This window comes from Microtus ochrogaster, chromosome 8 (genome assembly GCF_000317375.1).
Source record: "Microtus ochrogaster isolate Prairie Vole_2 chromosome 8, MicOch1.0, whole genome shotgun sequence".
Lineage (NCBI taxonomy): Eukaryota > Metazoa > Chordata > Mammalia > Rodentia > Cricetidae > Microtus > Microtus ochrogaster.
Window position 1 is genome coordinate 58,032,204 of NC_022015.1, and position 14,140 is coordinate 58,046,343.

The 14,140-nt window shown below is 44.8% G+C and overlaps 1 protein-coding gene across 1 annotated transcript in view; it reads left to right on the top strand.

The window, feature by feature from the left end:
- The window catches only part of Slc1a1 (solute carrier family 1 member 1), a 74,916-nt gene that overhangs the window by 39,456 nt on the left and 21,320 nt on the right, over nt 1–14,140 (top strand). The window contains exon 3 of the mRNA XM_005352105.3: nt 13,922–14,014. Coding sequence (XP_005352162.1) covers nt 13,922–14,014 — 93 coding nt within the window. The remainder of the gene's footprint in view (nt 1–13,921; nt 14,015–14,140) is intronic.

Below are 14,140 nucleotides of genomic sequence, written 5' to 3' on the forward strand. Positions count from 1 at the left end.
GAGGTGGCAGTGAGAGCGTCAGCACTGACGTCATTCGCTGCGTTCTCTGAAAAGCTGTCACATTTGCCGATTCCCAGGTGCCAAAGTCCAGGCAGACCAGAGCCCCATGGGATCATTTTTCTTAAGTGACCTCGCTGTTCTTGGCTTATTAGAAACCTAAAGAGAACATTTAATTACTTTTATTTATGGGTTTAGCTATGGTTAAAAATTCCCAGTTTCTTTCAAGCCTAGTCAGGGTGAGGGAAACAGAAGATCCATTATTCGTCTCATATAATGTTTGCTTATTTAAATTATTGAAAGCATTTGAAGTTTGGAAGATTTCTTATAAATACCCAAATTTTTGGCATTAAAAAAAAATCAAATCTGCAAACAGGGCCCATGTTTCCCCATATCAATAGTGTCCCGGAACAAGAGACAACTGTTTGATTTAGCTGGCACAAATTCATTTGAGGACACCAAAGTCACCAACCACCATTCCATATTTGGTACTCTCTCATTGCCTGCCTGGCTCCTATAGGCATTGCAGGTATAATTTAGAATTTTCTCCATGTTGAAGATCCTTAAATCAGTTCTTGGACTCTTTTAGACAATATGAAGTCTTGGGCTTCACTCTCAAGAAAAATATGCACAGGCTGGAGGGATGGCTCAGAGGTTAAGAGCACTGGCTTCCCTTCCATAGGTCCTGAGTTCAATTCCCAACAGTCACATGGTGGCTCACAACCTGTAGTGCGATCTGATGCTGTCTTCTGGTGTGCATCCATCCATGCAGATAGAGCACTTGTATACATAAAACAAATACATAAATCTTTAAAAAGAAAAGTATTCACATTTGTACATATAGAGAATATTTTGCATGTATCTAATACAAAGCTTATAAAGCTATGTGATGTATGACATGGTTTGATTAAAAAACAAACAAACAAAACCCAACCCAGAATAGACCAGAATTCATATAGAAAGCCAAAGTTTAGAAGAAAGGGTAAAAATATGTGTATGAATATACTACTTCTATAATGGTGTGTGTTTGTTTGGACAGTATCGTTCTCGGCAGTAAATAACTCTTCCAGATTTGCAGGCTGGAGGTTTTTGTGTGTAGGTTGACCTTGCAAATTATGTAAGGAAATAATTTACAGCTCTCAGATTCCATCGGTAGCCCAGCTCCTCTATCCCAACAGTAGCCCACAGCTCTTCGCTTCCCTTCTGCCAATTGCTGGGAGCCAAAGCCAACACATACCTTATTCTTTTTATATAAAACAATGAAAGGTTTGGGGGATGTGAGTGGAAGCAGGCTGGGAGGGTAATATCACATGTGTGTGTCTAATTGTCGGGTTAGTCGGGGAGAGTCGGCAGGAATGTGGGGAAGCGGACTCATTTATACCTTTTTTATTACCATGTCAACTTAGAAGCACAATAGGAGGGAACATGTTCTGATATTTCCAGCTAGTAATTCCTGACAGGTGTTATCCTAAAGGAGTATATTCCTAGAGACCCATTCCAAGACTCAGGTATAGGGCCCTCGGGATAGTGCTTTCATGATGATGCTAAACAGGGTGAATGTGTGTTACACACATGAGTTAGCATGTTGCAACTGCTAAAAGCCGGCTTGCATACATACCGAATGGCCCATGACAACGTTCCCAGTATAGCTCAGAACAAGAGAAAGAAGCAAATTATACAACACAAAAGACATTGTGGTCATCTGGACTTTAGTATATAGTATTTGCATTTTTAAAAGCTAACCCCAAACTGGAAGATTAACAGCCTTTCAATGAGAATAGAAATAAAATATGATCCATTTTGCTTTCTCCACATTGTTGAGGTGAACACGTGTTGTTTTTGTTACGGTGTTTCTTTGCCTCGTTTCATATTGTCTTTTGTTTAAGAAGGAAATGGAAGAGTGGATGCGTTTTTCTCTGGGTTCTTCAAACTGCGTCTTCCTTTCTCCTGCCTCCTTCCCTTCCCCAGCTGCTTTCCCTGCCAAAGCAATGCCACTTTTACCCTGGCATACCAGCCCTTCTCCAGGCCCTACACTCATCTTTGCCTCTGCACCCAGAGATAGGGCGATCCCATTACAAAAGCCTCTCCCTGGGGCAATAGCCTTAGTCCATTCCTAGAGGGGTAGGGTGGGGGGAGGGGCATGGGAGTGAGGGCTACAACAGAAGAAAGTGTCAGGGAAGCTGCAGGTTGGGGGCGGGGTTTAATAAATTCTCTGGGAATAGGTAGAAGCAGAAGAACTGCTAAGACTCAGACCCAAGACTAATAGAGTGAGCGCCTGTAGGAAAAACAACAACAGCAACCACACTAATCTGTCATCAAAGCCGCCTGTGGGATAAAACTGCGTATTTTATAGCTGTATTTTTCCATTTGTTTTTATTTTTCAAGACAGGATTTCTCTGTAGCTTTGGAGCCTGTCCTGGAACTAGCTCTTGTAGACCAGGCTGGCCTTGAATTCACAGAGATCCACCTGCCTCTGCCTCCTGAGTGCTGGGATTAAAGGTGTGTGCCACCACCGCCTGGCTATAGCTGTTTGTTTTTTTTTTTTTTAACATCAAATATCCTTGGTGACATGTGATTAGGAAATCATGTTTATCTGGGAAATTTGAATTTAGACTTGATAGAAAATGGTGTAGGATGATGTTGTAAGACCCCACTTGTTCGTTTCCTGGACACCCAGACTCCCGAAATCATCACACAGGAATCATATTATTTGCAATACTGTTTTCCCAATAGCTTAAGTGTGTTTCTGGCTAACTCATATCTTAAATTATCCCATCTCCATTAATTTGTGTATTGCTATGAGGCTGTGGCTTACCGGGTAACGCCACGGCTTTGCCTGGTGGGGCCCCCCACTAGGGCTCACTCACCCAGTGGGTTGGCTTGCTGAACACTAGTTGTCACCTGCTGTATACCCCCATAGCCCTCTGCAGGAGGGGGGACATGGTATAGTGGCAGCATTTCCATAGACAGGATGTCATAGAAAGCCAGAATTCTCGCCATGATTTACATCCCGAAGCAAGAGTACCTTCCTGCTGTGATGGAGATGTGTGTGTATGCCCTTTGAAAGTTTCTGTTTCTAAGCTAAGTTCTAGCAAACCTCTAGAAAAATCATGGGGGGGGGGAATGATGGAGCTGCCTGAGAACTGTGGCTCTGTGAAAACCCAGGAATAGGTCACCACGACTCATGAGCTTTTATCTGGGTCACATTTCTTCAGTCTGATGGCTGGAGCCTCCCACCACCAGCACAAGAAAAGATCAACCCTTCTCATCCCATTCCGGGATTCCAAGGCACATCTTCCTAGCAGCTCATAGCACCCAGGTAAGCTGTGCTCCCTAAGGCACAGCTGTGCCCCCTGCTGTCTGTTGTGGCTGTCATCCAGCCTCTGTCCTGACAAGGTTCCTCTTCACTCCTCCATCTCAAGGGGCTCAGCAATTCTCCACAGAGTGGATGAGGACCGAGTGTTGCCAAGGACTGAGGCATAATCAAAAGCAGCTAAGACACCAGCATTCAGTCACTCCCAGAAAGGGCTCTTCAGGGTCTATGCTCCTCAACAGGGCTCCCCTCTTCTTAGCCACTTTGCTTTGAAGATGGTAGAGAAGCATCTGCCTCCACACCAGAGTGTTCCAACATGGTTCACCTCAGGCCCAACACCTGATTCTAATGAGGAAAGGCTCCATCACCACCCAGACTTCCTGTCCCCGGAAGTGTGTCCTCTGTAACATGTGCCATTGGAGACAATCCACCCTAGAGAAAACCTCCTTTGCTGTCTTGAAGAATTGGTCTTTGCTTTTAAAGCCCATCGAAGTACTTAACCCTAGTACCTGCTGGGTTGTTGGATCTCCACCAAGCCAGTAGATCCTGGAGAGTGTCCAGGTCAGGGTGAATCAGATCGATGTTGGCTTCAGTGTGTATTTCTTCGCCAGTTCAGGAAGAAGCTCGTGTTTAACTGTTTCCTGCAAATGCCTACAGCATACAAGCGTGTGCAGAGCAAGTCAGGAAATGTCCCTTGTGAATGGCTCAGGGCATTCCAAGTTTATGCCAAGCTGAGAAAACACCTTCTTTCGCTCCTTGTCTCTCCAAGGCCAAGTGTTTAAATGCCAGAACTGAGTCCATTTCCTGAGCAGGACACATCACCAAACACTAGATATCAGTACAAACTCTGCCCTCCATTTATCAAAAACAACAGTGCCAAGATAGCGCTGGTTGAATGATTGGGCGTGTATCTGCGTAGCTCTCCAAGGTATTCTGACTTTGCATTCAGAAGATTAGAGTATTACCACAGATTAGAAAGTGATTGTTACTCTAATTCCTACATTAGGGTTGCAAAATGTTTCAGGTTTGCCTTACACCATACAAGGAAACCTCTCTTTTCCTCTTACTTCTTAACCAAGAAAAACTGAGGCCTTATATGACCTTATGGTTTTAAGGCAGGTGTAGTAACTCAAGCCTCTAATCCTAGCATGTGGGAGGTGGAGACAGGAGGATCAGAAATTTAAGGCCAGCCTTGGCTGCATAGTAACATGGTGAGTTTGAACCTAATTTGAGCTACATAAGACCCTGCATAGAAAAAAATATATTAATCAATGTCTTCAGAAGGAGCTGTAGAATGCAGGTGGAGAAGAAGGAGAAGTGGTTTGAAGAATCAGAAGTATCTCACCCTTGACACTGAGTCTTGCACAACTCATCAGGCTGTCTTGACTGATGAAGGCATTCTTTCTTATATATAAGCTTTATTATTTAAAAAAAACATTGAAATTTAAAAAAAAAAAGCATCACACACCAAACTAAAGCAGATTCAAAGTCTACATTCTTTTAAGGCTATCCATATTCATTTACTCATGGTCTTCTGTGTGCCGGAAACAGTCCCATACCCAGCAGAAAGAGCCATGCTATGCACCTCACTCAGACAGGGTCATTCAGTTTTATTAATAAATGCTTATTAACCACAACTACATGAAAACTAACAGGAAAGCAAACACACTTCTAAGAGGGTGAATTCCAGCCACCCACCTGTCCACGGAACTAAGGTCCTCTGAGAGCCAAGATGGGTGATCGCATCTGGACAGGAAGACTTGAAGATGCACGTATCACTTAATTGCACAACTTGGCATCTGCTGGAAGTCACCTGTTTGTAAACACAGGTGGCTGACAGCTTGCAGGTGGACATCAGAAAGAAAGCATGCAAGGCTCTCCTGAAACTTCAGTAGTTTATTATTCCACTCTGTTTTTTTTTTTTAATGAAAGTACCATTTCAAGATGGTTTAGAGACTGAGAACCCTGTGTTGAAGAAGGCAAAGAAGGCAGAACCAGTGGGCTCATCCTGCATTTTAAGTGCCCCCTTTCCTTCTCCCAGCCTTGTTTTGGAATTGGAAATGAGCCAGGGTATCTTTATGAAGATGACTTAAGCATCTTCTGGAGACCCTCAGGGACATAGCTCTGAAGCTGGCAGATTGACTATATTAACTTGGTTCTATAATGCTCCTCACCCAAGGGAGCTGCGGAAGCAGTAGCCTTCCCATAAATGTGCTGTCTGCACAGAAACAGAATGAAAAATGGCTGATAAATGAGCCCAATTCAGCCTCTTCCCAAGACACTGAGTCCCAGAGTATCAACCATGAGTGGGCATGCCTTCTGCTAGAACTGGTGCCAGGAGGTTCCGTTGACTGTAAGAAACTTTCCCCCACCCCCAAGGGAGAGTGAAATACTCTAGAGATTTTAGTGACTCTCCAGTGTTCTAAAAATATAGATCCTAGGATACCATTAATTCATTCCATCTTCAGTGAGCCAGGCTCAGTGGTATATCCACAATTTATTAACTTAAGGCCTATTCTAATGAGAAAGAGAATATTGCAATGTTTTCTGGGGATAAGGCAACATGAGAAGGAATTTTGAGGGAAGGATAGAAATCAAAAGAGAGAGGGAAAGGGAATTCAATACAGAAGGGAATGGAAGAAGCCATAGCATCTCAGGTCAGAAGTAAGACTTCAACCAACCAGAGTCCTAGAAACTTGGGATGGGAGGGCATAAGATGGGAGGATGCACATAAGACTTCATACAACTCACTTAGGGCTCCGACAAGCCTGCACACTCAGGAAGAGAATTACACAATGACATTCACCTGGGTCATTCTTTACAAATAGACACCTTAAGGACACTCCTCGTGGAGAAGGACCTATCACAACTAAACAGGAGAGCCAGACCTGGGAGCCATGCCGCCTGACTTTCAACACTGATTCTGCCATTCACAGTGAACCCCAGATACATCACCGGCACTCAACTGTAAAAGCTGTCTCTTAGTGCTTTTTGTCAGCTGTCAGAGGTTTCCAGAAGGTCTCTGAATTGGCACCAGAAGTTGCAATGGTTGATATTAGGATTCAGTTAAACATGTGTGAAGGCGCAAAAGCTGTCATTCAAGAAATGCAGCCAATATTAAAAGACTCTGTCCACAGCCTGTAACATTCACCAGTTCTACCTAGAAGCCTCAGCTACCAATTGTGTAGAACTGGGATCTGCACAGGAGGATAAATACAGTTGTGTTATGAGACAAAAATCATCTCCCCAAGCCCTGTGCTAACTGTTGCTGTGAAAACATTCGTGTGGACATTGGGAGAGAACAGTTGAGTCACTCAGGTCCCCTAGAGCAGTGGTTCTCAACCTTCCTAATGCTGCGACCCTTTAATACAGTTCCTCATGTTGTGGTGACCCCAGCCATAAAGTTATTTTCATTGCTATTTCATAACTCTAATTTTGCTATGGTTATGAATTATAATGCAGATATATATTTTCCAATGGTCTTAGGCAACTTGTTCAATCAATCCCCAAAGGGGTTGTGACCCACAGGTTAAGAACCAATGCTTTATACTGTATTGAATGCATTCATTGGATAACAAGCCTTGCAAAGAGCTTGCGGAATCTTCTGAACAACTGACCCCCAAACACCAATGGCTCCAACATTCTGTGATACAAGAGAAACCCAAACAGCCAAAGAACCATGCACGTGCATGCATGCACACACTGCAGTCAATGGGGGGTGTCATAGGGGTGTGCACACCTGTGCATATGGGGAGCCCACAGGTCAATGTCTTCCTCTATCGTTCTTTTACATTTGTTTTTGGAAACAGAGTCTGCTACTGAACCAGGAACTTGCCGTTTTATCTAGGCTGGCTAACTAGCAGGCTCCCAGGGCCCCCAGTCTCCCTCTCATGATGCTGGGCTGAAAACTGCTACCCCCCCCCCCCGCGCAGCTTTTCTTGTAGGTGCTGAAGATCTAAACCCCAATCCTAGTGCTTGGATAGCAATCCCTTTAGCCACTGAGCCATCTCCCCAGCCCCACTCACTGTTTCTTGATCGACTTTGAGGCAAAACCTGGACCAGATGACAGCGACTACGACGTGACTCTTCTATAATCTACCTGAGGACGAGTTTATTTTGCTAACTGCACAGAGAGGTGTAGCGTTGTGATACGGCCCTTTTTAAAGGGAGCTCTACAATTGTGTGAGTGTCTTTAAGAAACACATGTGCCTCCGGTGAAGCATGCAGCCAGAAGAATACATTCTGCAGGCTCCCTCTGCCTTTGCCATCCCAGAAGTGTTCATCCTGACAGCTGAGATTTCCAGTACCCTAGATTAACACAATGAGATTATGCCCCGCCTTGTTTTTCCCCTGGAGAATGAAAAAAAAAAACATTTCACAGTTTTAAAAATGGTAACATGTTTGTTTACTCCATGTTGCAACCCTAAGAAGTAGTCAAGTGGGCGGGGTCTTGTCTCCATCTGTAGAGATAAGGAAACCGGAGGTTGGAACGAGATTAAGCCTCTTTCCCGAGATCACATAAATCACAGGGTAGCACCTGGGACAGAACATTCTGCTTCCCAGAAGGCTGGGGTAGACAACCACACATGAATATGCTAAGGTGTGTGTGTGTGTGTGTGTGTGTGTGTGTGTGTGTGTGTGTGAGAGAGAGAGAGAGAGAGAGAGAGAGAGAGAGAGAGAGAGAGAGAGAGAGAGAGAGAGAGAGAGAGAGAGACTATGAGGCTCTTACAGTATAGTGAAATTAAAGTGATACTTTATTTGTGTTTTAACAAATAAAGCTTGCCTGAAAATCAGACTGCAAAGCAGCCACACTAGTCAGCCATACAGGTCAGGCAGGCAGTGGTGGCACACACCTTTTATCCCAGTGGCCACACTAGTTAGCCAAAGAGGCCGAGCTCTAGAGGGGAATATAAGGCCGGATGAGACAGGAACTTGCTCTCTTTCAGTCTGAAGGTTTCGTAGAGGCAAAAGCTCTCTAGTGACTTGGCTACTCTAGTGACTTTGCTTCTCTGATTTTTCCTCTTGAACCCCAGTCTCTTAGTTTTTACTATTCGTGCCGCAGCAAATGTTAATCAGTTCATTGATTCTTATTTCTAAGCGGAGCACATGGCTCCCTGGGGCTCAGACAACTGTCCCAAAGGAAGGACTTAAAAGCCAGATGAGGAGTGGGGAATAACAATTGGAGAGAAAGGGCTTTGAGGAGGAGCTTGGTCCGACAAAGAAGAGGGCTGGGTGATGTGCTGTGTCCAGCAGGTACACATGCAGGCTGGAGAGATGTCCGTGGGGTCTCATCCCCAGCGTAAGGCTTTATTATTTTATCCTCAGTGCCCTGGAGAGTGAAATTTTTGCCGCTTTAAAAGCTTTGGTGAATGGCTGTGCAGCCAAGGATGGGGGATGGGAAATGGATAGGAGGATGTTTATCAAGTGTGCTCTGTTGCTCAGGGACACACATCACTGACCACTGATGCCATAGGTGTAGACAGCAGCTCTAATCTTCACAGGCTGTGCAAGCTGAGGTTGTTCAGCTTGCTCCTTGCAACCAACCTGAAGGAGATGCACAGGCTTTTAAAGATGACCGTGTCCATGAATAAATCGAGTTTGGGAATAAAACCCATGTGTCTTTTCTCTTTGCGCAACTGACTTCTCTGCTGGTGACAAAGCTGGAGTCACCCATGCGGTGGTTTAACTCCTGTGTCACCCTGAGCTTGGATGTTATGTCCACTCAGACCTCCGGAGCCCTAGCAAATGTCTGACTCCAGTGCCAGAGTTCACCTTGACACCTTGACTGGAAGGTACAGAGATTGTCACAAAAACACATGCTCAGGTGGGCGGGAGCTTCATCAAAGAGCGCTCTGAGGAATCTCTGGCCCTCGGATATTTATTTTTAATGTCTGCTATTGTTTAGCCCACCCTGTTTCCTTTGTAGTGTTGTTATAAAAAGCGCAGATGATTATCCCGCTGGCCCAGCGCCAACATCCCTGCTCACTCCTCAGAGCCTCATCCCATGGTAAATAAAGAGCCAGCAGGTGCCATGAAAGTCGAAGGACAACCCTGAGCTCTAACCCTGTTTCCAGGCCGCAGCCCCGCCTCAAAACTGTCCCGGGTTATGAATGGTGATCTTGCTCTAGGCATTTCCCATCTGATTCCATCATGTCTGTCCTGATCTCGTCTGCCTGGTGACACCTCGTGCTTCTGAGAGGACCCTGCTCCAGGACTTCATGAAGGATCTCATTATTAAGTAGTATGGAGAACTTTCTAACGTGCCACGGATCTAGCTGGCCTGTCTAAACAATAATCAATAAATAAACTTCATGGAAGTGGGAATTATAAAATAAATGTCTCAACTCTGAGGAAGTGGGTGCACAGTAATGGAAAAAAAAAAAAGTCGAGGCACCAAGCAGTGGTGGCACCTGCCTTTAATCTCAGCACTCGGGAGGTAGAGGTAAGTAGATCTCTGTGAGTTCAAAGCCAGCCTGGGCTACAGAGCAAGTTCCAGGACAACCAGGGCAACACAGAGAAACCCTAAATTGAAACACAAGGAAACAAGCAAATAACTTGAGGGACACTGAGAAGTTAAACATGTCCCTTCATGGACTTCTTTTTTTGGTGACAAGTATTCTCATTGGCCGCTCCGGGAACTGCACCAAGCCACCGTGTGTAGGAGCTTTCTGAGGAGACTGCCTGCTTCGCTCTGCTCAGCTGACACAGTGGACTTGTAGTAGCTAGGGGATAACCTATAAAACTGTGACTCTTCCTGTCACGTGGAAAGCCTGGAGTACAGACATTCAGAGTACTTTACTGACCGCACTGATCTAGTGAAGAGTAAGGCTCGGAACTTGAAGTAGCAGAAGACCGCATGCAAGAGAATGCAACTTCCTGTGTGGTCCTCTCTCCTGCCTCTGTGATGAGAAGTAGCAGGGGACCGCATGCAAGAGAATGCAACTTCCTGTGTGGTCCTCTCTCCTGCCTCTGTGATGAGAAGTAGCAGGGGACCGCATGCAAGAGAATGCAACTTCCTGGGTAGTCCTCTCTCCTGCCTCTGTGATGAGAAGTAGCAGGGGACCGCATGCAAGAGAATGCAACTTCCTGGGTAGTCCTCTCTCCTGCCTCTGTGATGAGAAGGTGGAGAGGGTTCAAGGAGTTTCCTTAATGGTGTTGAGTCTGAGTGTGTTCCCTTGACACGGTTGAGTGCCCACTTCATGCTGAACAAGCTGGAAAGGTATGGAGACTGGCTGTGCTGTCCATATGGTCACTTATGGCTATTTGAATAGAGATTCATTTCAATTAAGTAAAATTATAATTCGGTGCTTCAGTCTCTTAGACACCTGGCAAATGCTCGCTAGCCCTATGTAGCTTGAGGCTACTTCAGCAGGTGACGTAAATACAGTTTCTACAGCACAGGAAGGCCTGCTGGGCAGGGCTGCTTTGGAATTCCCTGGCACATGGAGGAAGCTGATGTGTCATGCATGGTGCATGAGAATGTGGTCTTTGGGGTCAAACCTGCATTGAGAGCCTAGCTCCACTGCCTGCTTTCCCAGCTTGGTGGCATGCTGCAAAGCCCATCTGAGCCTAAGATTTATCCTCTCTAAAAATGGGCTAATAATGCCTACCTCACTGAATTAAAATGAAGATTAAAGGATATCTGTGATCAATGTGCAGTCATGGCTCAAGACAATGTCGGTTGCCATCATCAGCATCTTCCACAGATATGGGGTACTTATATTATCCAGACAGACGTTTCATAATCACTGAATTCTGTCTTTGTCTCTGTAATAGTTTTGAGGATATAGCTGTTTTCCCTATTATCCTTCTCTGTAGTAGTCATTAACACCCTCCCACCATGGTACATTTTAAGTTTTCCAAAAGCCCAGGCTTGGGGGCTGTGGTATCCTCTCATTTTTATGAATACAATGGGAGAGAGAGTAGATAATATAGAGAGTATGATTGTTGATTTTAGGACAATTTTTGTCTGGCTGGGAAACATGAATGATCAAGGCAGATGGGGAAAAAATGGGAACAAAGCTCTTCCTAAGGGTGAGTCCGAGACAGGCACTGTAACTACTGGGATGTGTTGATTTAACGTATTTCCACCAAGAATACTGTTTTTAGAAGCCTTTTGCTGCCAGCTGAGTCCTTAAGCTGAGGCTGAGACACTGAATTCATGGTAGTGAGAGGTATTTCATTTCCTGGGAAGAAGAAACAGAGGGAAAGGGGGAGGAACCAGAGATGAGCTTGCCCCATGTGGGGCTCTCTGTAAACACCATGGCCTGCAGAGTGTTGGTTCCAGGGAGTGTCCATCCAGGGAGATTCAGTCCAGGGAGAGTCGGTCCAGGGAGTGTCGGTCCAGGGAGAGTAGGTCCAGGGAGTGTCGGTTCCAGGAGGCTAAGAAGGAAATTTGGCTCAGTTCGACTCAGTGGCTGATGCTGCTTCAAACATGGAGAGTCTGAATCAGAGTTATTTATTTTAGGTATATTTAAACACAGCACAATTTGGGGGGAAATTTTCCTGGTGATAACTCAATCCCTTGAACACAACAAATCTTAAGGCATGGCTACAGCAAAACTCTTGTAAAGTGCATGTGACATCTTCCATAACGACAAGCTCATTCATTTTTGAACTGTGATCTTCAGCTCTCTTGAGTGTTTTGGTTGTTTCTACTATTGCAACTGCTACTTTTGAATGCCTTATTGTCAGGAAAATAAGTTCTTCTCAACACACTAAACTCTATTTTCCCCACCCCCCCAAAAAAAAGAAAGAAAAAAAAAAAGGCTAGATTTCAGACTTGTCCTGGAAGTTGGTAAATGGATGCTTAACAATATCTTGGGTGAGTACTGAAGGCCAGAGACCGTCTCTCCAAATACTACCTTCCAGACAGGCAGTCCACGGGTCAAAGAACAGTGTTTAGGATGAGAAGTGACACTGCTCCAACAGCAATGACATCCTCCTAGAGTTCTCCTGTCCTTCAGACGTGCACTAGGAGCTATGAGGATCGCAGTCCTCCAGTCACTTCAGAAGATGGACAGGATTTTATGGTGTGAGGAATGCCCCTGGCAGCCACCTGAGCATGCTGCTAGCCCTTCAGCTCCAATGGCTTCCCTTTGGCATTGTCTAATGATAACCTCTTCCCTTCCCCCTGCTGCCCTGAACTCCAGGCTTTGCACACAGTGGTGGGGCATCTCATGTCAAAATGAAAAATCATTCTCTATGGTGACACTTTGGCTTAAAATAGGATTCTCAGCTTAGAAATCAGGCCGTGTAGAATTTGAAATCTCTAAACGACAGCCTGCTGCAAAGTTTCTCAAGCTGTCCCGTCTCTCTCCCAGAAACTCAGAGAACATCAGTCGACTCGACTTGTACAAGCATCCCTGGGGAAAATGCGTCTAGCAGAGACAGATGCCTCCTGCCTGTAACCCAGCCATCCCTTCAGACAAACCTCTCAGGCCTAGGCAACATTCAGTCATTTATTGGTGGCTAAGACTAGTTGAAAGTAGACCTAACAATGTGGCCATTATGTCTCTTGACTTCCCAGCACCATGGAAATTATTCATGTCCTTCTAGCTTTATATTTTTGAGGTACCTCATAGTAACAAACATGTATAGTACATTTGTTCACCTAGAAATAATTTTGGAAGTCATGAAAAGAGCTGGGACATATGCTAGGGTAGATAATGAAATTACCATGGTTTATGATTGTATTAGGTTCAGAGACAATCCGAAGATCCAACAATAAGGGACCAAAAAGCACATTATAACCCAGCCATGTGTCAAGACGATTGTGTATGAATTAAAATTACCTTTAGGGTATGTTTGTGACAGTGAAGACTAATACTTTTTCTAAAAACGATTTATTTATTTATTATGTACACAGTTGTTCGGCCTCCATGTATGCCCGCATGCCAGAAGAGGGCACCAGATCTCATTACAGATGGTTGTGAGCCACCATGTGGTTGCTGGGAATTGAACTCAGGACCTCTGGAAGAGCAGTCAGTGCTCTTAACCTCTAAGCCATCTCTCCAGCCCCCAAGACTAATACTTTTATGTTAACTATAAAATTATCTATGTTTACAAAACTGAGAAGAACATTTAGTAGAATGATAACTATGGTTAGTGAGATGAAGTGTGTTTGTGGGATGGGGTGATTAATATCTATTGCTTTAATAATTATAGACCGATATTATCTTCTTAACTTGAGCCTTCTGACAGAAAAGACAGAACAGTGGAACTGTAATTTGCCTGGTGTCACAATAAGATCATTAACTTGGTTCAAGATAAATGGTTCCTCAATACTGAATTTCAGTGGGAGCTTATCTCTGCTGTTGAGTGATATTACATATGTGTTCTGACAGTGTCCGTATGTCACCTACAGAAGGGGTCTTCTTCTATTTTATGACCAACCCCAAGAAAACCAGAGGCCATGGCCATGGAAGTGGGCAGTGTAGGGAGTCTGTGCCACCCCCCCCCCCGGCTTCCACTCCTGAATTCTTCATTCGCAATCTTAAAATGTTTGCTATGTCTTATAAACTGTGAGGCGCACACCACTGCTCTGCTGAGGCCCTAGTGTTGGAAATCCACCTTTTATCTGTAGCGTGACCTTTCTCCTTCTCCCTCTAGGTGTCGCTGCCCTGGATTCTAATGTGTCTGGAAAGATTGGTCTGCGTGCTGTCGTGTATTACTTCTGCACCACCCTCATTGCTGTGATTCTCGGTGATGCTTCTTTCTGACTCCCTCTTCCTCCCATGTGTAGTAAAAGGAGCAGCGGGCTGCGTCCCCACCACCCAGCTAGTTTATACCCGAAATAACCACACCAAACTGTATTAATTAAATTACTGC